The sequence below is a fragment of the Tauraco erythrolophus genome, chromosome 2 (assembly GCF_009769465.1).
Source record: "Tauraco erythrolophus isolate bTauEry1 chromosome 2, bTauEry1.pri, whole genome shotgun sequence".
Classification (NCBI taxonomy): domain Eukaryota; kingdom Metazoa; phylum Chordata; class Aves; order Musophagiformes; family Musophagidae; genus Tauraco; species Tauraco erythrolophus.
Window position 1 is genome coordinate 36,874,194 of NC_141466.1, and position 25,606 is coordinate 36,899,799.

The following is a 25,606-nucleotide window of genomic DNA, read 5'->3' on the forward strand; positions in this document are numbered from 1 at the left end:
CAAGTTACTTCCTCTGAAAACTCTTAAAATGGGCCATTGCCCGGTATGGGAAGGGTATTAGACTCTGGGCCTTTGTAAATAGCTAGGCTGGGATTTCTAGAGCCTAACAGAAAATGAAGAGATTTGACTAGAACTGCTCTTTCCTTCTGTGAATATTTAAAAATCAAGTTCTGGACAAGCACTGCTAATATAATTTTCATTTTGATGTGCTTCATTTAACATCCATTATATACTATTTTCCAGAGAGCAATTTATCTCTTTCTCCATTTGCAGTATACTTGAATGTCACTGACCTAACAAGTTACAAAGTGGGTTGGGATACTTTCTGTATCCGATGGTCAGCTCATCGGTCAGCAACTTCCTACAGACTGAAGCTAAACCCTGCTGATGGTAAATGCATTTTATTTGTTGCATTTTCTAATTTCTGTGTGTTTCTAATTTCTGCACTCATTTGCACAGATATTAAAAAGGAAATAGTGGGTTCTAACTTTCTTTCCACTGGGCTTTATTTTGACAGGTTCCAGAGGCCAGGAAATCACAGTACGTGGATCAGAAACGAGCCATTGTTTTACTGGCCTCTCACCAGACACAGAATACAATGCTACCGTCTTTGTTCAGACCCCTAACCTTGAAGGACCTCCCGTCTCTATGAGAGAGCATACGGGTAGGTAATAGATACTGTGAACCTCAAGTTTTAGCTATAGAACTTGTCTTGTTTCAGCTGTAGAATTTGTCTTACTCCTAAATGGCTTTCAATATCTCTTTCAAAAGTTATCTTCTTTCCTCTTTCTCTCAGTGTAATGTCAATTGGATTTTATGAGGGAAAGAAAAATTCTTACGCTCTTTGCCAAATAAAGTGTTTCCTAGCACTTGGATGAAAAATTGGGATGCATTACCAGAGTGCAGTGTTACTCATATAAAAGCATTCCTGTTATAATGAAAGAATGTATCTTTGTTTTAACGGCAGCGATAATCTCATTACTGTTGTAAAACAAGAAATTTTTCCTTGTCAATTATACATTAAGTTAGTGAGAAAAGTTCTGAATCTTTCTGTGCTAATATAATACATAATCTAGTTTTTTCCCTTGAATTAAGTAATTTATATGGAGTAAAAAAAATATTATTTTATTTTAGTCCTCAAACCTACAGAGGCACCAACTCCACCACCTACACCTCCTCCACCTCCCACAATTCCTCCAGCTCGAGATGGTATGTTTACTTGTAGATTTATTCAGTATTTTTACAAAGTTGTTGCACTTAATTCTATTTTTCATAAGTTTAAATACATTTAAAACTAGCACAACATTTTAGGGAAATGAAGTTTGAAAGCAGTTTCCTATTGCTATACATTTGCTGTTGAGCTTTACTGGAGTCCAAAATTTCCTGGTTTACGACAGCAAGGTGCCTGCATTTTGGGACAAAAATCATTATAATCTATAGCTCTGCAGCAAATCTGTGAGCCTGGCCCTCAGCAGACAACTTATGTTTTATGGTAGCCGCTAAGAAGAGGAATGTATTTTAAAATATTTGCATTTGATTCTTGAGGTCTTCCTCATTTCTTGCACTTTTATTTGAAAAATTTTAATAAATGGTTTTGTGTTGAGATTAAGTCACCTACCATGTTGACTACGTGGCAATAGAAATTTGCTGAATATTTGTCATTCTTGAATTTTCAAATTTTGAAGCAATGGTCTTTATTTTACAGTGCTATGAATGATTTTTTTAAAATGTTCTTTTTCTTGGTCTTTCAGTATGCAGAGGTGCCAAAGCAGACATAGTATTCTTGACTGATGCTTCCTGGAGTATTGGTGATGATAACTTCAACAAAGTAGTAAAATTTGTTTTTAATACAGTAGGAGCCTTTGACTTGATTAATCCTGCTGGAATCCAGGTAGGTTTGCTTTTTCATTAGGTACATTTTGGAGGGAAACTGAAAATGAAGCTGAGTTACTAAAGTTACATCTGACTTTTCCTTTCAGAATGCTTTCAGTTTTTTGCATTAGATTCTTGTACAATGCATGTGAACATGTGCGTGTATAGTTATATGTGAAATATATGGGGCGTTTTGTAAGTACAATGAGGTTACTATTCCAAAAGACAAAAGTTGTAGTGTGTGGGAATCCTCCAGGCAGAGAAAGTGAGGTGATGTATGGTTAATTTTTATATTTTTGTTTCTTTGTATAGGTCATCAACAACTGGTGCCCTGCCTAGTTGTTATGACACAGGCAGAACCTAGTGTACATCAGAAATCTGTTTTGGGGACAGTCTGATAGTTGAGTGAGGGATATGTTTTAATTTCCCAGTGCAAGAAGAGAGTCTTGTGCCTGTAAAGAGTTCAGCTGATTTGCTGTTAGCTTGCCTTGTCTGGTTGAGCTGCCTAGAATCCCACTGCTTCAGTAAGTAGGCAGAATCCCTCAAGAGAGGCACTTCCAGAGGTTTCTTCATCCCATCCTAAAGACAGATAACATGGATCCATTCCACAGTGGGCATAGTGAAAGCATGAAAAGGTGAAAAGTTAGTCCCCTCAATGAATTAATGCATCTTTAAAGAGCGAAGAGTAACAGCTAATGAGGAGTAGACTTTCAGGATTTCTGGGCTGATCATGGTTATGTCAAAGACATTTCCAGTCAGGCTTCTTACTGTAAGCTTTGCACCATTACTGGGTTTCTTCTGCTTATGGGAAAGCTGGACGAGATCACTGCCTAGGTTCCCATAACCATTTCTCTTTCACTAGATAAAGTGAATGACATGAGACACGAGAGAATTTCTCACAAAGCATTTCTGGAGCATTGCAGTGACCTGCATGTGCAATGCATTTTCCTGCATTAGAAGGCTTGAAGGTGTTTGTTTTTTGTGGAAGAGTGATTTTCCCCAGGAACTATAAAAACTGTTTACATTGCTTGTGACATGCCTTTCATCTTCCAGGCATGTTTTTAGGTCTTTGATTCTCTTTCTTTAACTCTCCAGATATACTTTGAAGGAAAAGATGCCCCTCACACTTTGCTTTGTCTCAGATATTCTTTATCTTTCTTACCTCTAATCTATACCAGGTAGCTTTCCTTTCCATTTGTTTGATGGATTTTAAGTATTTTTTTCCTGTGAATTACTAGGGGTCCTCAGTCTAGATATAGAGAAGGCTTGGTGTAAGTGACAGACATGCAACTGCTAATGTTTCCTCAAATATTTAAGTCACGTAACTCTTGAGAGAGTAGCAAAAATCTCAGGTTTCAATCAGATATTAATAATTTAATATCAAGAGAGATGCTTATTCAGCATCAAATTAGTATTGCAATTTTACAGGATATGTAAAAGGAGCAACATTAAATATGTATGTAATATTTAAATTTAAAGATTATTTCAGAATAAACATTCAATGATTATATTCCAGTATTTAAGGCAGGAGAATACACAATTCTGTGTATATCCAACTTTTTGGCATTCTGTTGCCAAGTTCTCTTTGTATTTCCTAAAAAAATCTGGAAGAGGTTTTTTAGATACTGTACATCTGCTCAAAAGCAGAGAATAGGCACTATATATACTGCGTCATAGTAATAGCAGTACTCAAATCATATGTGTTTGAGATCACATCACATTTCATACACTAAGGAGAAAGGAAAACATGTTGTGTGCACATTGCTGCGATGATATCTGTGTATGTAAAAATATATGTGTGTTATTAAAGTTATTTAATGCTTACTAATATACCAAAATACATATTTCAATGGAGAGAGTTGGTCTGAATGTGGAGGTATGAGACTGAACACTGTGATGTATTCCATTTCAGGTTTCATTTGTGCAGTACAGTGATGAGGCAAAATCTGAATTTAAACTCAATACGTTTGATGACAAGGCCCAGGCCCTGGGAGCACTTCAAAATATTCAGTACAGAGGAGGAAACACAAGGACGGGTAATTCTGAGCAGCAATTATGTTTCTTTAAGATAAAATGTTTGAGAGACTACCTCATTGTCCTAATATAGCATGGCTGAAGAATTAGGTTTGTATGTTCCTCTGTTTCAGTTGTGTAGCTGTTGCTCTTTCAAAGTAAAGGGATTTCTTCTTTTGTGGATAATACGGCTGACTCCTTCTTCACTATGCGTTTTGCAGGCAAAGCCTTAACATTTATCAAAGAAAAGGTTTTGACTTGGGAGAGCGGCATGAGGCGAGGCGTTCCCAAGGTACTTGTTGTTGTCACAGATGGTCGGTCTCAGGATGAGGTGAGGAAAGCAGCGACTGTCATACAGCACTCCGGTAAGCGATTCACGGTACCTAGCTGTTTCGTTTCCTTATGTGTTCAGCGATGCAGTTGTAAGTGGTGCTTCAATTATCTGGGAATCCTTTGCTTACCATTTAGTGACTCAGAAATGTATTCTGAGTGTTTGGAAAGATCTCAAAACTATTTAAAGAATTTAGATGCTCTAGGCCAGAGGTTTTCTTTCTTTAGCCTTCTTTCTGGGGAAGGATGTGGCTTCCCAAGGCTTTCAAGTAATTCCACATGCATATCATTTCATAGACGTGACTGTTGGTTATTTCTTTCTCCTCCTTGCTATGTGGACCCCAGGGATCATTATGAAGTGTACTCCATTCTGGTGCTTTTGATATAATGGGCCTGGATTTGTAAGCTTTATGTTTTACCCAGTATAAACTAGTAGATCTCCATTTAAAGTAATTGCTCTTGCTGGAGCTGGGTCTGAACATTGCCTTTTGAGCTTTGAAGCTTGACCTCCCTGTTCAGATTTGTAAATGTGACTTATGTGAGACTAATCGTCTGCACCCAGCAGTTTTGCGTTTTAGTGCATGAACCACCTAGAGTCCTGCTCTCTGAGTAAGGAGATGTTGTACTTCCTTACGGAAATCACTGGCATGTAAACCACAAGGGACCATCTTTGCTCTATGATCTGAAGGAATCAGCTCTCTAAATGGCTTCTAAAGGTGTTTGGCTAACCTATTCATAAAAATCTCTACAGTCTCCCTATTGGATAATGTGCTATAGTACTTAACTATCCTAACAGTTGGCAATCTTTTCCTCATATCTTACCTAAGTGTTTCTTCAGGCTAATGAAGCTAGTGTCTTCTTTTCATTTACATAGTTAACCAGGAAAACAATTGATCACTGACCCCTGTAACAAGCCTTCGTATCTGAAGCCTGTTTTAATTTCCTCTTTGTCTTCCCTTTTCTAGACTAAACAAACCCATTTCCTTCAACCTCCTGTTGATCATGCTTTCCAAACCTCATATCATTATCACTATCCTCCCTCTCTACTTGTTTCAGTTTCTTTGCATCTTAACTGTCGTGCTCAAAGCTGGACAGAGTATTTCAGCCAAAGCTTCACCAGAACTGGTTGCAGAGGAATAATTATTTCCGATCTCTTTTGGAAAAATTCAAAAATGTAAATAATAGCATTTGCAACAGATGCATTTGCAACAGATGCGAGTTATGCCTTCAGCCTCTAACCAGCATTTCCAACGTCTGTGCAATTTCTTGTCAATGAAATTTTGAGGGAGAATTTTTTCTATTTAGTACTGAATTGTGCAGTGACTTTTTTTTTTTCTTCCTTGTTTTCTGGGAAAAAAAAGAGGCAAAGAAAAAAAAAGAGTGGCAAAAAGAGGGCTCATTATCGCATGGAAGGTTAGGTGGGAGAATGGAAAGGAAGCAATGAGTCAGATACAGAATTCTGTGAAGGCTAAAAGGTAGAAGGAAACAAAAACTTGACACAGAAAGCAAGGAGATGCTAATTTAAGCATTTGAAGAGGAAAATCACTCTAACAAAGGAGTAGATTATGCTTTTACACCCGGTGATATGATTAAATTCTATAGTCTGTGTTCTTCTCATTTGAATTATGCCACTTAACAACTAAATGTCGAGTCTAAGGTCATCATGTAGGATCTAGTAGGATCTTTTATGGCTAGTGAAGAGTGCAACAGATAGGCATCTATAGACCCACGGCTGCTTCTATCTTGAAATTAGCATCTTAGGGAGGTGAGATGGATTGCATTCTCTATCTGCCCATGTCTATTGATTATAGAGGTAGTCTAGACAACTAGCTTAGACTTGTTAACCTGGAAAGTAAAAATTGGTGGGATGAATACCACCTTACGAAAATGGAAAGGAAACTGAGAAGCATGGAATACAGGAGATGGTAACAGATAGAGAACTTGATGACTAATAGTGTGCACAGAGATTTTGGACACAGAATAGAGTTAAGATATTGTAAAGCTGAGAGGATTGTACATTTTGTATAAAAGAGTGAGATGACTATGTAGCCAAGGCTCCACGAGACTGGATAATGCCCAACAAAACTCAATGAAGGAAGGAGGAAAAAAACTTTGAAAGAAAGATGCAGAAATCAGTTTAATCGTTCCTGAGCTTTGATAGGGTGAAAGGATGTCCAGAATGCATGCTCATAATGAAGGCCAGATCAAAGACTAGGTAGAGCCTGAGAAATCAATGATAGAGATGGTTTCTGAAGTATTGACCTGAAATATGGTAATGTATGTTTACTACATTTCAAGTAACAAATATTATTTTTACAGGCTTCAGTGTCTTTGTGGTTGGTGTGGCTGATGTAGATTACAATGAGCTGGCCAAGATTGCCAGCAAGCCCAGTGAGCGTCATGTATTTATTGTTGATGACTTTGATGCCTTTGAAAAGATTCAAGATAACCTCGTCACTTTTGTGTGTGAGACAGCTACCTCAAGTGAGTAGATGACATAATAATTTTCCCTTTTCTTAAATGAATACATTTGCTTATGTACTGTGACAGTTGCCATTCCATTTAAGGTAAGTCAAAAGAAATGTTCATATACAAAAGTTAGTTTTCGTGATAACTGGACATTGTTTAAGGGAGTAAGTTACTTTTTTAAAGTTTTGAAGTAGACATTATATTTTATGTAATCTTGTCTCACATTTCAAAAGTACTGATGTAACAAAAAGAGAGTAGCTGTTAGTGAGAATTACTGCTCTTTAAGAGAAAGTAGAATGATGCCTAACGTGAAATAGAGTACACAAGAGGTCTCTTATTTACCACTGGTCTAAGGATGCTAAAGAAGTGCGGCTATAGTATGTGATGCTGTTTTAAAATTATCTAAATACAGTCCAGCTGTTTACTCAAGTGAAATCCTTCTATGGCAAAAATGAGAAATTCTCAGGCCTGTCATGTGCAACTGTGTACTCCTTAACTGCCTCATTCGCTGGATCCTGAGGAGCCATATAAATCTGCAGTTTTTCCTTGTGAATCTGACAGCTATTATACAGCCTGATTCGTGCCTTAAATATTTGTGGAAAGACTATGTCACTGTACTCCTTTCTTCTTCTGAATTAGACTCTAAAAATATTTGGGGGGTTCATTTGTTATTCCATACAATTTGTCACGGTAGAAATATCCTACTGAATGTAATGACAAAAGATTTTAGCAGTACATTTACCACAGAACAGAACACAGTATGACAAATGTAACAAAAGTTGATTCTTAATAATAGCACAGACTTTTTTGTTAATAAAACTTTCTGAAGTATATACATGTCCTTATCCTGTTGCGTATTATGGTGAATTATATGATGTTTTATATCTTTTAGCTTGTCCTCTTATTTACTTGGAGGGCTACACTTCACCTGGTAAGTAACTGTCTAATATTTTGGCATAGGTTCATTTTATCTTTTACTACAGAGTAGTAAACTACAGAGTTTTTGTTTTTATTTTTCTCTCCGGATTTAAAGGTTTCAAGATGTTGGAATCATATAATCTAACAGAGAAGCATTTTGCTTCTGTACAAGGCGTATCACTGGAATCAGGCTCTTTCCCAAGCTATGTAGCATATCGACTCCACAAAAATGCCTTTGTCAGCCAGCCAATACGGTAAGTAAATCTGAAAGACTCATATTTAGAGCAAGCAGTTGAGGAAGGATTAATAGAGTTTATAGATGATAGCATTAATATCTTACGGAAGACATATTTATTTGATGTTCTTTTTACTGAACTCCAAGAAATCTACTCTGAAGAACATCTGCCACTGTTCTCATTAAATGCCGATCTATTTCTTCGATTCAATCTGTTCACAATTAATCCAGTTGCTTATTGTTCTTTGTTGGAGATTATGCTTCTTAATAATTCGAGTTGCACATAATCCACAGTTTGTCCTCAGGCAGTTGAACAACAGCCTCCTTAGTACAACAAGCTCCACATTGCCAGAGGAAAATAGTTTCAATATGGAGCGATAAGCACCACTTTTTGCAGCGGCATTGTTTACACTGAAGTAGACAGCACATTGGTGCCATTGACTTAGGGTAGTTTCTCCTCTACTTTAGTTGCCGTATTTGGCAAACGGAGTGGAGTTTTCAAAGGTATGTGGTCTTAGAGCTTGGTTGTGGAGGGATAATATATGATCATTCTTTCCAACGTTTTTTTTTTTAAAAAAAAAAGGACAGTTTTACTAAGAGGAGAACAGTACCTCTCTCTTTTTGCATTTGTTCCTCTCCCATGTATTTAAGTAAGTTTCATAAAAAAAGTGATTCTAAGTCAGAGGAGATGTCTAAAGATAGCCCATTATTCTTACTAAATTTAAGGAAATTTAATCTTATTTTCATACAAACCTTTGAAATCTGTAATCCTGCCAGGCTGGGTAAAGATCAGATCACAGACACAGGAGCTGAGGTGTATAAACCAATAATTTCTTTTTGACAGCCTTCTCAGCTCACAACTTCAAAAGTGGAGGACCTGTGGACTTTTTGAGCTCATTGATGTGCCATTATAGCTATGGGAGTGATAGGTCTGTGACAGCCTGGATTTTTACAATCTACAGAAGTACAGCGAATCCCAGTTTTGCAACTCTCTTACATTAAGATAAACCTTGCATTTAGCAGGATAAAATGATAAAAAGAAAAAAAGATAGATTTCCTATTAATTTCTTTTTTTTTTTAGAATGTTGTGATACATAGTCTGTTGTCTGCTGTAAGAGGTAGAGTAGACTTGCCAGAGTATTCTGGGCACTTATTTTTCATGAGAAGCCAGAAAATAAAACTCACTTTAGACTGAGTCAGCAAGGCAATAAAATCATCCATATCTTGGTGGCATAGTTGTTTCTATATCTGAAATAACTTGATATCTGAGTTATAAATAGTGTTGCTGTATCTACTTCAATATTTTCATTCTTGCACTGTGCTGTGTGGTGTTGTTGACTTAGTGATATGGCTGTTATTGCAGTGTCCATAACTGTATAAGTACATAAGCTTTGCCTAAAATACAGAGCAGCTCCTGTCTTAAACTTTTGATGTTTATGTTCATGAGGCCAAATCCCCTTTTCAGTTCCAGTATAATGGTTAAGGAGAAGCAGTTTCTTACAGTTTTCATATAGTTCCCCTCCTGCATTCTCTTCCTTCTCCTTCAGAAAATTCTGGAGGCCATTTAATGCATGTTTTTATTTACTTTTAGCTTTCTGCTTTTTTAACGTGTAGTGGTCTGAAGATCACAAATCTAAACCTCAGTGACTGATGAATGAGGTGGAGCCCAAATACATCACCAACTGTAGAGAATACATGAAATGTCTCCTCCGTTGTATCTGTGCCTGAAGGGCAGCAATAGTTAAGTGCTGTTTTCTGTTGCCTGTCTAAAACAGGCTAGATGAAAAAAGAATAAAGCTGTGGTCCTTTTTTCTGTACTTATCATCAAGGAATTTAAAATATGTGTAGTTTGTACAGAACCTTACCACAAGAATACATCTGCAAGATTTCTTGGTCATATTCTGGCTTCCTCCATAACCATGGTATCTGGACCAACTGAAGACAGGCTGAGTTTTCATCTTAAGAAATCACACAGTGTTTTTTATCACAAAGTTCTTTTCTGTTTGAGGGAGTAACTAAAATGCTCAGTTCCATTAAACTTTGTGGTTTCGCTGTTATTCTCATGTTTTTTTCTTTGAAAAAGAGCATATGATGATGATCTTATTTTCCTCATGTGTTTCGATGTGAAAAAATATCTTCATATTGTCTTAACAGGGAGATTCACCCAGAGGGATTGCCACAGGCGTACACTATCATTCTGTTATTCCGTCTTCTGCCTGAATCCCCCAATGAGCCTTTTGCAATTTGGCAGATTACAGACAGAGATTACAAACCACAAGTTGGAGTTGTGCTTGATCGTAAGGATGATTATGCTTATTGCATAGAGAATTTATATGTTACATTACTTTGCATGCATTCTTCCCAAATATTTCCAAACCCAAAGCATTCCTACACGGTGAAGGATTAGGTATTTCTATTTTTTTCACTTTTTAAAGACATTATTTTTTTCAACTAAGAATAATTCATTTAAACTACATTTCAACTTTGGTATTACCTCTAAAACCAAAGGAAAATACATCTCTGTACTTATGGATCAATAAGATCATCTATAACCTATGTTTGCCTACTTGAGTGATATACTGCATTTTATCTATAAGTGTATTTTGGGATGATGTGTTCAGTAGTACACATGAAATGAAATGTATTATTTTCACTTATTGCAGCTGCCAGTAAAGTGCTGTCATTCTTTAACAAGGATACAAGAGGAGAGGTTCAAACTGTAACTTTTGATAATGATGAAATAAAGAAAATCTTTTATGGAAGCTTCCACAAGGTAAAGGATTGAAATTATATGAGTGTTGCTTTCTGAAGTGCTGTTCTTTTAAACAAAAGACAAGCAAGAAGAAGTCACTGTCAGTTATATCCAGTATTTGTATAGTAGTGTAAGGTGACATAAGGACTTATAGATCATATAAAACAAGATCTCTGAAGTTATAGCTCTTTTTTTTTTTTTTTTTGAGTTAAAGGCCTACTTTTAACCAATGTAAGAGATTTGTCAAAATTTTGTCAACAATTTGTCAAGACTGTATAAGTGGAGGGATATATCTGAACAAGACATCATAGCCTGATTCGTAGCACATAAAAGCGAAAGAATAAAAGATAAACTGGAAAAAAAACAGGAAAGGAGTCATGATGAGAAAAGATTGGGGGGAGGGGGAGAGTATAGTGATTTGGAATCATTCAGAGAAGATATAGCCACAGAAGGTAAGTAGCTATTAACTTACAGGAAAAGGCAAGGAACCAATTTTGAGAGGTGAATAGCATATTGAATAAGATTCATATGTTTAAAAGACATAATACATGTATATGTATATATTTTGTATGTATGCATGTGTATTAGTACATTTTTAGCTTAAATTCATTATGTGTAAAATATTCCAAAGTATTCCAAAGTACTGTTAACTGAGGAAGAAACAATAATGACAGAAACTTCAGAAAAGATCTTATAACCTACTTGCAATTTAGAATGAAACTCAGGTTTTTTGAGTTGTCAAAATGGCTAGTGAAATCCTTACACGTTACTGTATCTGCCTTCACTCGTGATAGTTTTGTGCTTGCTGTTCTAATTTTATCCACCAAATTATGAAAACTTGATCCTGACAGGCTTCCTTACCTCTAGTCATCAGGAGGTGTTTGACTCACGCTACATATATGTCTGAAACACAATTTAAAAAACATTTTCTTGCTGTGTTAAGCATATATATTTAGGGAAAAAAAATCAGTTGCAATTGCAACATTTTTGGTCAGCTGAAATGCACGTTCTCATTTTTTGGTTTATCTCCTTTCTGTTTAGTTTAGTTTTCTTCTGATGACTATATATGGCTGGACTATAACATTTGTTTTCTTTATGATACCCTCTCCTGCATGACTAGTCACTACTAGCATTCCTTTGAGGATACAGATAAGAGGTTGCCTCTGTCAACTTGCTGATACTGGAGGCCACGTTGTCAACTGAAAGCAGGGAAAGCTAGCTGGTGCCAGAATTATGTTTTGTGACTTCATCTGTTTAAAACATGGATGACTACAATAATCACACAGTACTATAAAAGCTATTGGTTTCCTCAGAATCTCACAGATGATAATTTCCCAAGCTGCTTCTATGTTATATCCAGTTATTCTTGTTTTATAATTTATTTAATGGGTAATTATTTTTACATATACAAAGAAATGTTTGCATCATTGACTTTGTAACTGATACTTATGAGTAGACTTGGATCACACCTGCTTTAGGCAGCCTCTATTTAATCACTGGCATTTGTTTTTTTGCCTGGGTTTTTTGGTGTGTGTTTTTGTTTGCTTGTTTGTTTTTCCTGATTGCTTAGTAGGACAGCTGAATTGTAAGAAAATTTATTAATCTACTGGAGTAAGAAAAACTGCCAGTAAAGGCTAGGATAGATGTTGTTTTGGTGTAAAAGTTGAGTCATCACCAAGAAGTACTGTTAAGACACAGAACAGCATGTAGAATGTCTCAGTTTAGATATCAGTGTGAGAGTTAAGACTTTTTTTCTTCAGGTCAGTGGTGTGAAGCTCTTTACACGCTCTACTGCCAGCAGTCTGTTTTAAGTGTCTGCTGCTAATTTCATTGATGTTCAGAGTAATATTTTTCCTTGTAATTCCTCTAAACGTGATAGAGCTGAGCAGAATTATCTGACAGCACTTACAATGAAGCTCTGCTCATTCATCAGAGCAAATGGGGAACAACCTGCAACCCCAGCAATACTAGCAGTTATGTATAACTGTTTATTATGCTGGCTGGTGAAAAACAATTAAAGGAGAAATAAAAATCCAGATTTTTGTGTTATTTTAATAGTTAAATAGACTCATAACAGAAAGCAATCCTAAGATGCCAAACGATATACAGGAGTAACAGCCATTTGCCATTTCTTGTGAAGCTCTAGAACTATGAATTCTTGCTTATGAGACGATTTCTTAAACAAAAGGTATCAATTATTTAGTAAAGTGGGTCATTCCCCTCCTTTTTTCCCAGAAGAGAATCAAAAGTTCAGATTTTGATAGTATTTAAAGTAACTGGAGTAGCCTTGCCTTAAAGAGCTGTATTTGGGATTTTTCACCATGTAACTGAGCTGACTCCTCTGGACTCTTTCCAAGATGATTACTGAGGTTGCTATCTGAGTCAGGTTGTTAATGATAGCATCATGGGACTGCTCAGCTTATGTACTGGGAAAGCCTTCTGTGTCAGCCATGTTGATTAGCTCCTAATAAAGGATAGCAGTAGTTTCAGCTGGATGAAGGAAGGAAAGTAAGATTAACACATTTCAAATGGTACTTTTGCAATTTCTCCTACCATCCAATTTCAAAGAAATGACAAATCTTTAGAATGCAAGAAGATGTTTTCCCAAATATCAAACATTTTTGTGGTTTTCATTCGATGACTTACTGGCTCCTTCAGTGAAGCACAGTTAACTACACCTAACTGTGCAGGGAAATTTACTTTGGCATACTTGAACACTTTGCGTAGCATAGCTATGGTGAAAGCTGTTGAATCTGGCAAGTCCCACAGGAAAAATCCTGACTGCCTGAGACAGTCATTAAATTTATGACTGAATGTTTTGCAGAGACAGATGGCTTCTACTTTTTTGTTTCTTACCATGCTAGACTTCCTTCCAGATTGCAGTTTTGCAGTAGCTAGCCACAGGAAATTTGATAATGAGTGCATGTCTTTCTGCAGACATACATATGGGATAATAGATTGCTTAGCTTATTGATGTGGTTAATTTAGGAGTAGATCAGAACATCATCAAACATTATCTCAGAAGAGATCCAGAGAGAAAGATTAAAGTATGTTTTCTTTCTTAAAACATCAGTGCCTTCTGGTACTGGAAATGGTCAGAAGTGATGCTTTATGTTGATGTGTTAGAAATTGAAGAGAATGTTTCTGTTAAAATTTTCTTGAAAACAAAATGTAGCAGGATTTAATACAGAGATGTTTTATTTAGTGTAAACACTAGATGTATACTTTAATTAGATTTATGCTCGGGCCGTGAGATTCAGGCTGGAATTCAGATCTGGCATTAAATCAGTAGTGAGATGATTCAATAACTTGAGGGAGCCCTGCTTATTTTTGACTGCTGGGGTCACTTCTTTGGATAGACAATGCTCAGTAGTCATTGCTGTTTGAACATTTTCAAATTAATGATCCCATTCAGCATTCTGATGTAGGTTCAACTCTCCTAAGTTTTATGTGCAAATGAAAATGCAGTAATATGCATTCATTTTGCAGATGTCATTCACTTTATTTAATTTGTGACAAATACTTAACATTCCAGTAGAAGGACTTGCATGTTAGGTACTTTTCAGAATTAGTAAATTACATCTGTGATGAATTTAAACTGTTTGATGTATTAGTTAACCTGTAAAATTTAGCCATAAAATCAAATGACTGAGTATATGATATATAAATGATAATGAATTTAAATTTAATATGGTGCTTGATTTATTTTGTGCAAAGTTTGGTGTGTTATACTCAAATATACCTTGGACACACTCAGTTCTCTTTCCGCTATTTTTTTATTTGGTCAATATGTTGAGAATGGTAGTTAAAAAACGACTTGTATACACAGCACTGAGAATTAAACTGTGACGCCAACTGAATTTCAGATGACAAAAAACGAGGGCAGTTTCATAAATTTTAATTCCAATTATATAAACCATAAGTACATTATGTTTAAAGAGTTTTAGATAAGCTTTGCTGATGCCTTGGAGACAACTCCACATGGGAAAATATTTAATATGGAAAAAAAGAACAAATTCTCTAGAGATTGTTGAGACACTTGTTGACTCAGGACATTTAAGGGAATCTCTGTTTCAACTTTATGCCAATTTTTTAAAGGAGTCATCAAATAGCAGTATGTTTCTGAAGGGTTGTGTACTTTGCTAGCAGAAGCTTTAAAACAAAAATACATACTTCAAGGATTATTTACTGGTGATCTTACTGTGTTGATATTTTAACAATTACATAGATGTTATAATGTTGGATATAAAATATATGCAGTATGTAAGGTATATAAAGCCACTGGAATCTTTCTGTTGACTTAATATGTTCTTCCATTTACTTCATATTAGATTTACTAAAATGTCAGACCCTTGTTTCTTTCTTGGAGACTCCTGAATATCTTCTGTTTTCATAGATATGTAGGAAATTCACTTGCATAACATTCACCATGTGTACCATAAATTTTTGAATGGTAACATTTGCTTCCATTTTTTTTGTTCTTCTGTTTAAGGTTTACTGTGTTTCCCCCAAACACTTCATTCTCTTCTCCTGGTAAACTTACTCTCCCTTTGTAACCGTCATTCTTTTCTCCCTCCTAAGTTTCCCTTATTTCTAGTAATTAATCTCTTCCTCTTCTTTCCTGTTTCCCCTTATTTTAGCGTATATGCTTGTAGCCAAATTTCTCTCATGGAAATTTATCTCTTGCGTCTTCCATTATTTTGTCTTTTTCTGGGCAGGCTTCTCTGCTCACTTCCTATATCTCAATGCAACTAATGCTTCTGGTTGAGTCATCTGTGGAAACTGAACCGTGGATCTTTGGAGCTGAAACAATCTACTCTTTGAACCACAGAAATAGAATACTAGCCAGTGAGAAGTCACAGACTCATAAACTTCTTGTGTGGTCCCATCCATCAGAAGAGGACAAGAAGAGCTTATATTCACTCTTCTCAATTTTTTTTTTTGTTTGTTTTTTTACTTTTACACTATCTTAAAGCAATTTTCAAGCAAGCTTTTTAAAATAGATCATTGTAGTTCAACTATTATGTCAAATAGTATTTAACTCTGCTTGTGTATTCATCTTATTGACCTTCAACACATTTTAAAGAGGTTACTAATGTCATAGACTTTCCTTGAGTTTGGATTTTTCCACCAGTTGAAAGTAAAACAGGATTACTAGGAAGAAAATTTTAAGCAGTATTACCTGAACAGTGAAATACTGTGAAAAGTATTAAAGTAAATATGCCTATGTTCATTATCTAAATATTTTTTCAGGTCCATATTGTTGTAACTTCATCAAATGTTAAGATATACCTTGACTGCAGTGAAATACTAGAAAAACCAATTAAGGAGGCTGGGAACATCACAACTGATGGCTATGAAATACTTGGGAAACTTCTTAAAGGTGACCGGAGATCAGCAACGGTAGGCAATAAACATTAATCCATTCATTAGTGCAAGCCCTTGAAATTTTCTGAGAAAAGAGATTAGAGATTAAGGATTGCTAAGAAACCAGTACTGCACCCAAAGCTTTCAAGTGCCCGTACTGCAAGACCCAATATACTTAAATTTGGTCTTGATAGCTTCTCATTCTAGCAGAATTGCAAGAACAAACATCTAATAGCCGAAAGTTGCAGTCAGGTAAATTCAAACAAGAACTGAAATGTTTTTCTTTTATTAGGGAGAGCAGTTAGTCATTGGAACCATTTACTGTGGATTCTCTATCATTAGAAATCTTGTTAGCCTTATGTAGGCTTGGCTTTAAATTTTTTATTAAACTGTTTTTCTGTCAGTGTCAAAAAAAAAGAAGTGAAAGTCTGAATGATGTTAACTACAGTAGAAATAAATTGTTTGAGGAGTCATTTTTAATGATAATGCCGCTAGATTTCGTAAATAACATTTCTAGTATCTTTCAAGAGCCCTCCTTTCTTTTACAGTTAGAAATCCAGAATTTTGACATTGTGTGCAGTCCAGTTTGGAGTAGCAGAGACAGATGCTGTGATCTTCCTTCTATGGTAAGTATAAATGAGCCAGAGGCTATTTAGAAAATTGTTATTAGTAGCATATTCAACAATATCAATATTAGTCTGGAATTATACTTTATACTGACAACACATCTAAATCACAGTTGTCAGAGCAGCCAGTGAACAACACTGCATTTCAAAGTTCTGTGTCTGAGGGAGAAAGATTGTAATGTGCTACAACTGAGTCCCTTTGGAATGGTGGGAAAAACGTCAGTTATATTTTGTGTTTCACTGATATTTAAGATTCGAGGTATTATGAAAGGAATAGCTATATTCTTTTTTTTTTTAATTTTTATTTAATCTATTCTTAAATTGACATTCAAAAAGCAACTAGTTTATTCTTTGTCAGTGCAAGTGATTGCTAAATGGCTGTAAATATTAGAGCAACAAAAATTGCATATGAATTTGATTTTGCCTGTGCCTCTTTCGTTAGTGTCTTGTATAGCTAGCAGAGAAAATTTGCTAAAAATATGAAAGGTCATGTAGAAATCTTTGGAAACCACTGTTTAGCTATGACTCTTACTTGTACTTGAAAACGGCATAACTGAGAATCTTAGTGTTATTGTTTTAGAAAAGTATGCTGACACCAATTATTTTCTTTAGAAGCACAGTAATAGTTGTGATTGATTGAATTTTCAGAGAGATGAAGCAAAATGTCCAGCTCTTCCAAATGCTTGTACCTGTACTCAAGACAGCGTGGGACCTCCAGGACCCCCTGGACCAGCTGTAAGGAACTATTTGCAATAGACGGATTTTCTGATTTTTAAATTTATGGAAGTTGTTTTGTGCTGATCTGTGATTTTGTGAAACAAAGGTCAGTCAGAGAGATAGTCTCTATTAACATGTCCATGACATCATGGTAATCTCTTCCCCTTTCATCTTAGTTTAAAACATAGTTGGGCAGCTCCTACCACCTCCACTTGTTTATATAATAATCCTTTTCCCGTATTTCCAACGTGATTACTGTGAATAGCTCCTCATTGTTTGATAGGTTGAAGGAATCTGGCCCAATCTCAGCTGTCTTGCACTTCATGTACAAGGTATTTTTAATGAACTGTGCAAATATTTTTCCTAAATACAGAGTCAGGATTTCACTCCAAGGAAACATTCTTTACAGTGTTGGGGAAATAAATTAGTTACTCTCTTTTTTTTATGTGGAGAGATAGTAATCTATGGAATGGATATACTCCTATCAATTGCTTTCAATATAAGGGAGATATACTGAGCCCAGTAGTCCTTCTACTTTGAAGCTTAGTCCTTCTACTTTGAAGCTATCAAAAATTCTACATGAGGAAGCTGAAGCCCAGTTAACTTGTCTGGCAGTATACTAGAGAGGTATCCAGAGATTTTGATTGAATATAAATTGAAGATATTTATATCGGCAGGGACAAAAATGACAATAATTTTTCATGGGCTGAACTGTCAAGGCTGAAGCTTTACCTGAGTGGTTTACCTGAGTTTCTGATACATCTTTTATTCTAGTACTCTTTTTAGCAGTGTGATCTGTACACTTCAAAACTTTGGGCTTTCACATAAGAGTTTGATAAAGAAGATTCGTAATGCACACCAGTATGATGTATGCTTGCTTTCCCTGTATGAAATATTTTTTTTTCCAAATATTCAATTTAGGGTGGCCCAGGTGCTAAAGGTCCCAGAGGTGAAAGGGGTTTGACTGGATCATCTGTAAGTATCTTTCTGGAGTGCATCTCTAATGTTGCTATATGCTTACCTGTATGAAAATTTGTATTCTTAGCTATGCTGAGCTAAGAACGGAGATTAAAAATTTACTTGGAAATATGCCTATATGTTGTTTATGTGCAGCCTACCTATTTAAGAACATATATATACAGTCTATGTATATATGTAGCCTCAAAGGCATTGACTGCACATCAGGAAACTAGAGTGCTTGCATCAGGGTGTTAATATGCACTTTGCAGCGTCATTGTCCTTTCTTCTGTACAGAGGAGACAGATAAACATCCAATTAATGCTGCTAGAAGGTGTGTATTGGCCTGAGATGCCAACATGAATCAGAGAATAGCTTATGAAAGGATATGCCACTTGGATAACTGTTTCCACAGTTATTCTGAAGTATAAAATGTGTCTCCAGGCTTCTGATTTACCTTAAGAGTCTAACCCAAAGGATTTTGAAGTACAGATCTAAGAAGGGGTTGTCATTTAAAATCTAGTTTTAATTTTCTGCTTTAAGGGTCCGCCTGGTCCTCGTGGTGAGACAGGTCCTCCTGGCCCTCAAGGTCCCCCAGGTCCCCAGGGTCCCAATGGGCTGTCAATCCCAGGTGAACCGGTAAGTGGCTGTTCTGGGTGTGGGTGGCAATGTGCGTGGAGTCAGAGCTGTCCATGGGGATGGTGGTCTTGGGAAGAGGGTGTCAGCTTTGTCCTGACATTCATTTTTCCCTGCAATGTAGTAGTATTATGAAGAAGTCTTTTGCTGAAACAAGTCTCTTTCAATGCAATAGCATTTTCTATCCTGAATGTTAGTTACATTTGCTTATGGGGTGCCTATGAAGGGACAGAGCCTAAGCGTTGTAGCGTACATTGTGCTTCCCTGTTTTTAGTTTTATAGCTTTTCTGTAAAGTTGCTAGGCCTTCAAGTTGTAGTACTCAAAACCATCAAACTCGTGCAGGAAAATTAAGCATGCAATATTACTCTGAAGACTTTCTCATAGATTTACATATCCAGCTTCTATTTTCTGAGCTTAAACCAGTGGCTGAAAGTTCAGAGAGGCAATAGGTGCCTAGATCTAGGCTTACAAAACAGCCCTTCATTCCTGGGGGCTTTCTTGGCAACAGGATGCATGCTTTAGCTAGAGGCTACTTCCGATTTCCTGTACATGCCTTCAAAGCCAGAGTAACTCTATTAACACTGATGAAAGTTCACCAGATTCTGTTTTTTTAAAGTGAATAGCATAGGTAACCCTTTGTCCACATTCTGAATGTGTTAAGACTGCTTTAACCGTACTTTAATAAGTAATCACCCCAAAAGCATGAATATAATTTTGATGTTTCCTATTTAGGATTAGCTTGAATTTTAATATAATCAGGAACTTTTTGTATGAAGTCTGACTAAAATATAGATTTTATGGAAAAAAAAATAGAATTGGTGTCTGATTGTATGCTGTCTCATTTTGCATTCAAAATCAGATTACTTTCTCTGTAGTGTTATTTGGGAAATGACAATCAAAATGTGCTTTAAGATAAACATTAGGTACACCTTCTGTTTTGTAAGGACAAAGTAGAAAGATTTTGTTAACCAGTGTAGATGCTTTTCAGTTGTTTGTGGTTTTTTTTTTTTTATACCGGGAGGAAAAATTTCATCAAGATGACTTTGAGGTGCCAAACAGCAAGAAAGACCAAACACATTCCTTTTACATGTGGAATACAATAAATACATTTATTTGTCACATTCAGTTTGAAAACCTCTGCAGAATGAAAACACGTACATTGATGGAACTTGTCATTAATTAACAATAAGTTAGAGCACTGCTTTTGAGTCATGTAATTTCATTTTTCATGTCAACTGCAATTCACATTGGCAGGCAACATTTACAAATTATTTGATTATTTGTGTGTCATCAACAGTTATTAATGGTAGATTATCATGCAAGCCACTGTGAAAAATAAATATTATATTGTCAATTTTAGCTCATGTGGCTTTAGACTGTGCATTTATGCTACAGTGCTGTAGTGTATGTGGAATGCAAGCCAGTTGTGACAAGCAATACATTGCTTCCTCACATGCTTCTCCACCTTTTGTCCTGGAAGGGTTTAATGCCTTTTAGATGATGGGTTAGAGAAAAACAGTGATACTTTAAAAAGACTGAGCTTTTACCTTTTGTAAGTGTAGACAGCTCTGTTCACCAGTTGAGAAATATAAGGGAGGTTGGGAGAAAACATCTAACCCTTTTCTGCTTTCCTACTTGTGAAGACATTAATATCAGTCTCTCTTACTGAAAAGTCCATGCTACTTCCTTATCAAAATGTGTACCCTCTTCAAATGTCTGCTTGCCTATGTTTTTAATATAATGTCAACCAGTCATCCTGCATTTGCAAATTTTGTGAGATGATCAGTATTTCTTCAGTTAAGAGGTGTATGTGTCATAATTTATTCCATAATACAGTTGGTTTATGGGTTCCTTAATTTAGGTATGTTGCAGGAAATATTTTGTGTCCATTTACACAAATTAATTATTTTGCTGACTGTTCTATAATTCAGAATCTCTAACAATCATTTATGAAAATTATAGGGTCGTCAAGGAATGAAAGGTGATGCTGGCCAGCCTGGACTACCAGGGCGATCGGTAAGTCGATGCTTAGGCAAGATAATGTCATTTTACACTATTCCTGATGCAGGTTAGCTGCTGGACCGATGTCTTTGACATCACTAGGAGTCATGGGCTTTTCTCATATCTTCCTAAGTAATAATTTTTGAAACATAATTATCTTACACTTAGGAATTTGAAATGTAGGAGATAGTAAAACATTTGAAACAGCAAAAGTAAAAGAGCAGCTGTATTGAGTCAAGCCAAATGTCCATCTGGACAGTTGTGAATGCACAAGGACAGACCATCGGATTAAGAAAAGTACACTGATAACTCCCCAGGAAGGTCTCTCAACTTCTGACCATCTGCAGTTAAATGTTGTCCTAACATAAAGGTTGCAGAACCTTTCCTGAATGCCTCTTCAGTGATGTTGTCTAACTGCTTTGCACTTTCAGAAGTCAAATGGTTTTGGGACTGTCGCGGACTACTGGTGTCTCACTCTTCGGGGATCACAACCCAGAAGGTTGTTGTGATCTCCCTCGTATATCAGAAGGCTTTATCACACTCCAAAGGTCCTTGTCACAACCAAAGGCTTCCAACAGAGAGCTTCAAGATGCTGCTCTCCAGGGGCTCCTATCACTCCAGTCTCCAGGAGGGAACTGCCCCACTCCCTCTTGGGAGTGCCCCACCTTTATTCATCCATGAGTCACGTGGTTTCTGATTGACCAATGTGACTCACAGCACCTGTCCTAACGAGGCACAGGTGCTTTCTATTGTAGTAGTCAGGAACTCCCCCAACATGGGACATTAATTGTATGCTTTCTGAAAGAAGAAAGCAATTACACTTACTTGCAGGTTTCTACATTATAAAGTAGGATTAGGTTTTGAGAAAAAAAAATAAGTTTTTTTTTGATAATCAGCCAGATTTGGATAATCTAAAGTCATTGATTGGCAAATGTGGTAACATAACTAATGTTCCTTGGTTACTATATTGTCCTTGATTTTACTGGAGATACAAAGACTGTATGGGAGATGCTTAAATGCTGTTGTTGATTTAGTTTCTTATATCAGACAAGGTCAGTCATGGACCAAGAGCTTTGCACCTTTTATCTGTTTTATTAGTCCTTATAACCCTGAGTAATATATATTTAGGGAGTAGTAATGACCTGTAGAAAGCAATGCTACATTTAATGTACAGTGAAATCAGACAGAAAAGAGGGGAGAACATGACAACATGATATAAGGTTGTTCAATATCCTGTTCCTACAACAGTGATACTGATCCTACAGAATGTTGAATGAAATTACTCCTGAGTGTCCTCTAATGCAGCCTGCCCATTTAATTTTAGGGTTTATTCTCTACCCAGAAGCTACAAGGAACAGAAACAGAGAACTTAGAATGCACACAATAAAACAGCAGAATGTTAAAAAGTAGGACAATAGAGGGAAAAGAATAATAAACAAAGAGTCTAATTTCTGTTTCTTTAGACATTGGGATACGACTGCAGCTAGACTTTAGCACGAGGTGTTAAAGGATTAGCTCATATCATGTCATAGTCATGTGTGTAAAGGCAATAAACCAGATATATCTACTTTATGGGAACAGTACTGAAAATTATTTTTGAAGTTCAATTATGGGCTGTTAAGGAAATGGAAGTAAAAAGTAGAGTGAGATCTTGTATTATATATATGAAATAAATGATTTCTCCTAAAGGTTTGTTTTATTTTTATAAATGCCAAAAAGCAACATTGAAGACAATTACATATTTAAATGTGTGCATATATACTGAGATGATTAGCATACCAGTGATGTTTGTTCTGTCATGGATACAGTTTATCATTCCTTTCCCTTTAGGGAACCCCAGGTTTACCTGGTCCACCTGGCCCAATGGGACCTCCAGGAGAAAGGGTAAGGTTTCTTCAGTGTATTTTCTGAAAAACAAACAAACAATGTGGTTTTGGTTTTTCTTCCCCTTCTTTATCATATCTTTCTATTTTCAAACGCTTTTTCAAAAGTTCTTTTATCAGTATTCAACCTGGAGGGGTAAGAGTGGAAGGACTGGAAAAATCTAGGGGTGAAAAACTCCCCAGATAGCCATAGGGCAGCCAGATAGGTTCTGTAAAAATTGCACTGCTCGTTCTCCTGACTAGGATCTCAGATGCCTGCACCCATAGACCAGAACATCCATGGAGCTCTGCTGAGTTACTCATCCCTCCTGTCTTCCTCACACTGTTGCTGCTGTAGGGAATCCCTTTGAAACTCTGCTTGTTTCAATGGCTGGGAGATGTCCTATCTGTAAAGAATCTCTCTGTGCCATTCTTACTGTGAAGGTCAAGCTTCCCTCTTAACCTTTGACTATCTGGAGCTAAGAACTTTGGATGGGGGATTCTGAGATGTGTTCATAACGAAGGGTGTGCACACAGGTATTTCATTGGGAATTGTTACAATCCCTTTCTTCTAATTTGGGGTCAACTAAGCAAATCTCTTTTGTCTTCAAAGTGGCGTATCACCTTTGAAATGACTGAAGCAATTACTTTACAGTCAAAATTAATAGCTGATATATGCTTCTATAGTTATCCTTTAGCAGGAGTTGATAGCCAGAAGTGAAAACAGACCACCATGTGAAAGTCAGTTGCCAGAGAACGTACTGTTGGATTGGTGGGTTATTAGTGGGCCATCAAAGTTAATTTATGAATGCTATGTGAGATTATTGAAATGAGATATCTCAGCATCTCTTCTTACAGGGAAAGTATCTGAGAGGGAGGTTGTTCTTAATTTAAAAAGAAATCTCAGATTTTCCAGCCAATCTGTGAGTGAGACAACAGCAAAAAGGGAGATCTTGCTCCTCTGGGATAGAAAACCGATTCCTTTTCTTAAAAATGTTGAGAGACTGACTCCATCTTCAGTTAATTAACAGCAGCTGAACATCTTCTTAACTGACTGAAGCTCATTGTTCCATAGCCTTCTCCAGCTTTAGTTGTGATAGCTATTTTTATAACTTATACATTGCGGATAGGTTTTAAAATACATGTTAGTAGTAATCAAGAGTGTTGCATTTACATAATCTTAAAGGCCATTTTAATCAGACTACAATCTTAAATTAATCTTTATTTTAAATTTAATTAATCTGCTTTATTTTTTTTGAATAGGGTTTCACAGGAAAAGATGGTCCCACAGGTCCCAGAGGCCCACCAGGACCAGCGGTAAATATAATTTTGTCTTTGATATACTCTGAAATAAGAGACCTGAGCCAAGAGAGAGCTTCATTGATGTTTTCAGTTTCTGTCAAATATGAAATGGATCCTTTGTGTAATATCCTAAATGGATCTGGGAAGCCCTCAGTAAAAGGTGAGCAGACAGCTGCATAAAGCATGTATTTGCAAACATTCATAAGAGTGGTTTTGAAACTGATTTCTGCCAGTGTAAATAAGGGAAGAACCAGTTTACCTGGTTCTTTAGCCATGATCTTTGCATGCATAGCTAGGTCTACTGAAATCAATCAGCTTATTTATTGTCTAGTGGAAAAAAAAAGCTGTTAATACAAAATTTTCTTGATAAGAGTATTTGAGGATTAGTTTTTGCTTAAAAAGCTACTTCATTGCATTTTGTGGGACCATGTTAGAAAAGGTGCTGATTGTTAGAGAAAAACATATGCTGGATTAGACAGACTAAGATAGGCAAGTTGCTGCAGCTCCATGTTACCAAGTCCAACCAGTAGTGAGGCAGAAGATGTATTCCCAGTAGGCACATGTGCACAGAGCACACATCTACACAACACATATTTATACAAACAGGAGTTGCTAGGGCAGGGTACTATTTGGGCTGCCTCTGCTCCCCCACAATTGTCTTTCTGGTGCTCCTTTGTGGGTGTGCAGACGAGCTTTTATCATATAACCTAACACTGGTCTTTTATTTGTTCATTTTTATCTAGTATCACTAGAATGACTTTTATGGACTTCTTATTGTGGACTTTTACATGGATCACAGACCTGATAGATGAAGTTAGGAGGCCAAAAAGCCTTGTATTTCTTTAGGAATCTGTCATGAAAAGTGATCTCAAAAACATATAGACACTCTCTGCATCTTTAGATTCAGAAATGTCTGTTAAAATGTAGTGTTATGTAAAAGGACACATATCCATGAAAAAACAAACAATTTCTTCTAGAGGAAAGTTTTCAAGCCTGATATGTACCTAACAGAAGAAAAACCTGATAGGAGCTCTTTTCAGTATTGCTTTGCACTCAATACAATAACACGTTTCGCATTAACACTTAGGCTGTTGTGGGTTTCCACAATTCACTTTACATGTCTTCTGCTGTAGGGTGCTCCAGGAGTTCCAGGAGTTGCTGGCCCAAGTGGAAAACCAGGGAAGCCAGGAGATCGTGGGACACCAGTAAGATAACGATACACTAAAATATCAAATTTAAAATTACAGTCTGTTGATGAATATGAGACTTTTTGCTTTAAATACTTGTCTTGCACTTATGGTAGTGGTTAATACAATGGAGCTGACCTAAGACCACAAGCCTTTTTTAAAAACAATTTTATTTTTATAGTATGCCATTTTGCTGAGTTTAATAGTTGAGGCTGGAAATTGTGGTCTCTGGTTTCCACTAAAAAGATTGTAGGCTATTATGTGCCAAGACATATATTCCTACACTGCATAAGCATGAAGAACTAGGTCAGCAAAATGGCTGGAAAGTCTTTATATTTGTGTATGTGTCTCTGTGTGTGTA

The 25,606-nt window shown here is 36.4% G+C and overlaps 1 protein-coding gene across 1 annotated transcript in view; it reads left to right on the top strand.

The window, feature by feature from the left end:
• The window catches only part of COL12A1 (collagen type XII alpha 1 chain), a 99,403-nt gene that overhangs the window by 60,705 nt on the left and 13,092 nt on the right, over positions 1–25,606 (top strand). The window contains exons 40-59 of the mRNA XM_086608271.1: positions 274–390; positions 518–664; positions 1,135–1,209; positions 1,752–1,891; positions 3,785–3,908; positions 4,107–4,250; positions 6,535–6,699; positions 7,577–7,615; positions 7,718–7,856; positions 9,992–10,134; positions 10,501–10,610; positions 15,843–15,992; positions 16,505–16,582; positions 17,231–17,317; positions 18,221–18,274; positions 18,800–18,895; positions 20,856–20,909; positions 22,725–22,778; positions 24,020–24,073; positions 25,192–25,263. Coding sequence (XP_086464397.1) covers positions 274–390; positions 518–664; positions 1,135–1,209; positions 1,752–1,891; positions 3,785–3,908; positions 4,107–4,250; positions 6,535–6,699; positions 7,577–7,615; positions 7,718–7,856; positions 9,992–10,134; positions 10,501–10,610; positions 15,843–15,992; positions 16,505–16,582; positions 17,231–17,317; positions 18,221–18,274; positions 18,800–18,895; positions 20,856–20,909; positions 22,725–22,778; positions 24,020–24,073; positions 25,192–25,263 — 2,042 coding nt within the window. The remainder of the gene's footprint in view (positions 1–273; positions 391–517; positions 665–1,134; positions 1,210–1,751; positions 1,892–3,784; positions 3,909–4,106; positions 4,251–6,534; positions 6,700–7,576; positions 7,616–7,717; positions 7,857–9,991; positions 10,135–10,500; positions 10,611–15,842; positions 15,993–16,504; positions 16,583–17,230; positions 17,318–18,220; positions 18,275–18,799; positions 18,896–20,855; positions 20,910–22,724; positions 22,779–24,019; positions 24,074–25,191; positions 25,264–25,606) is intronic.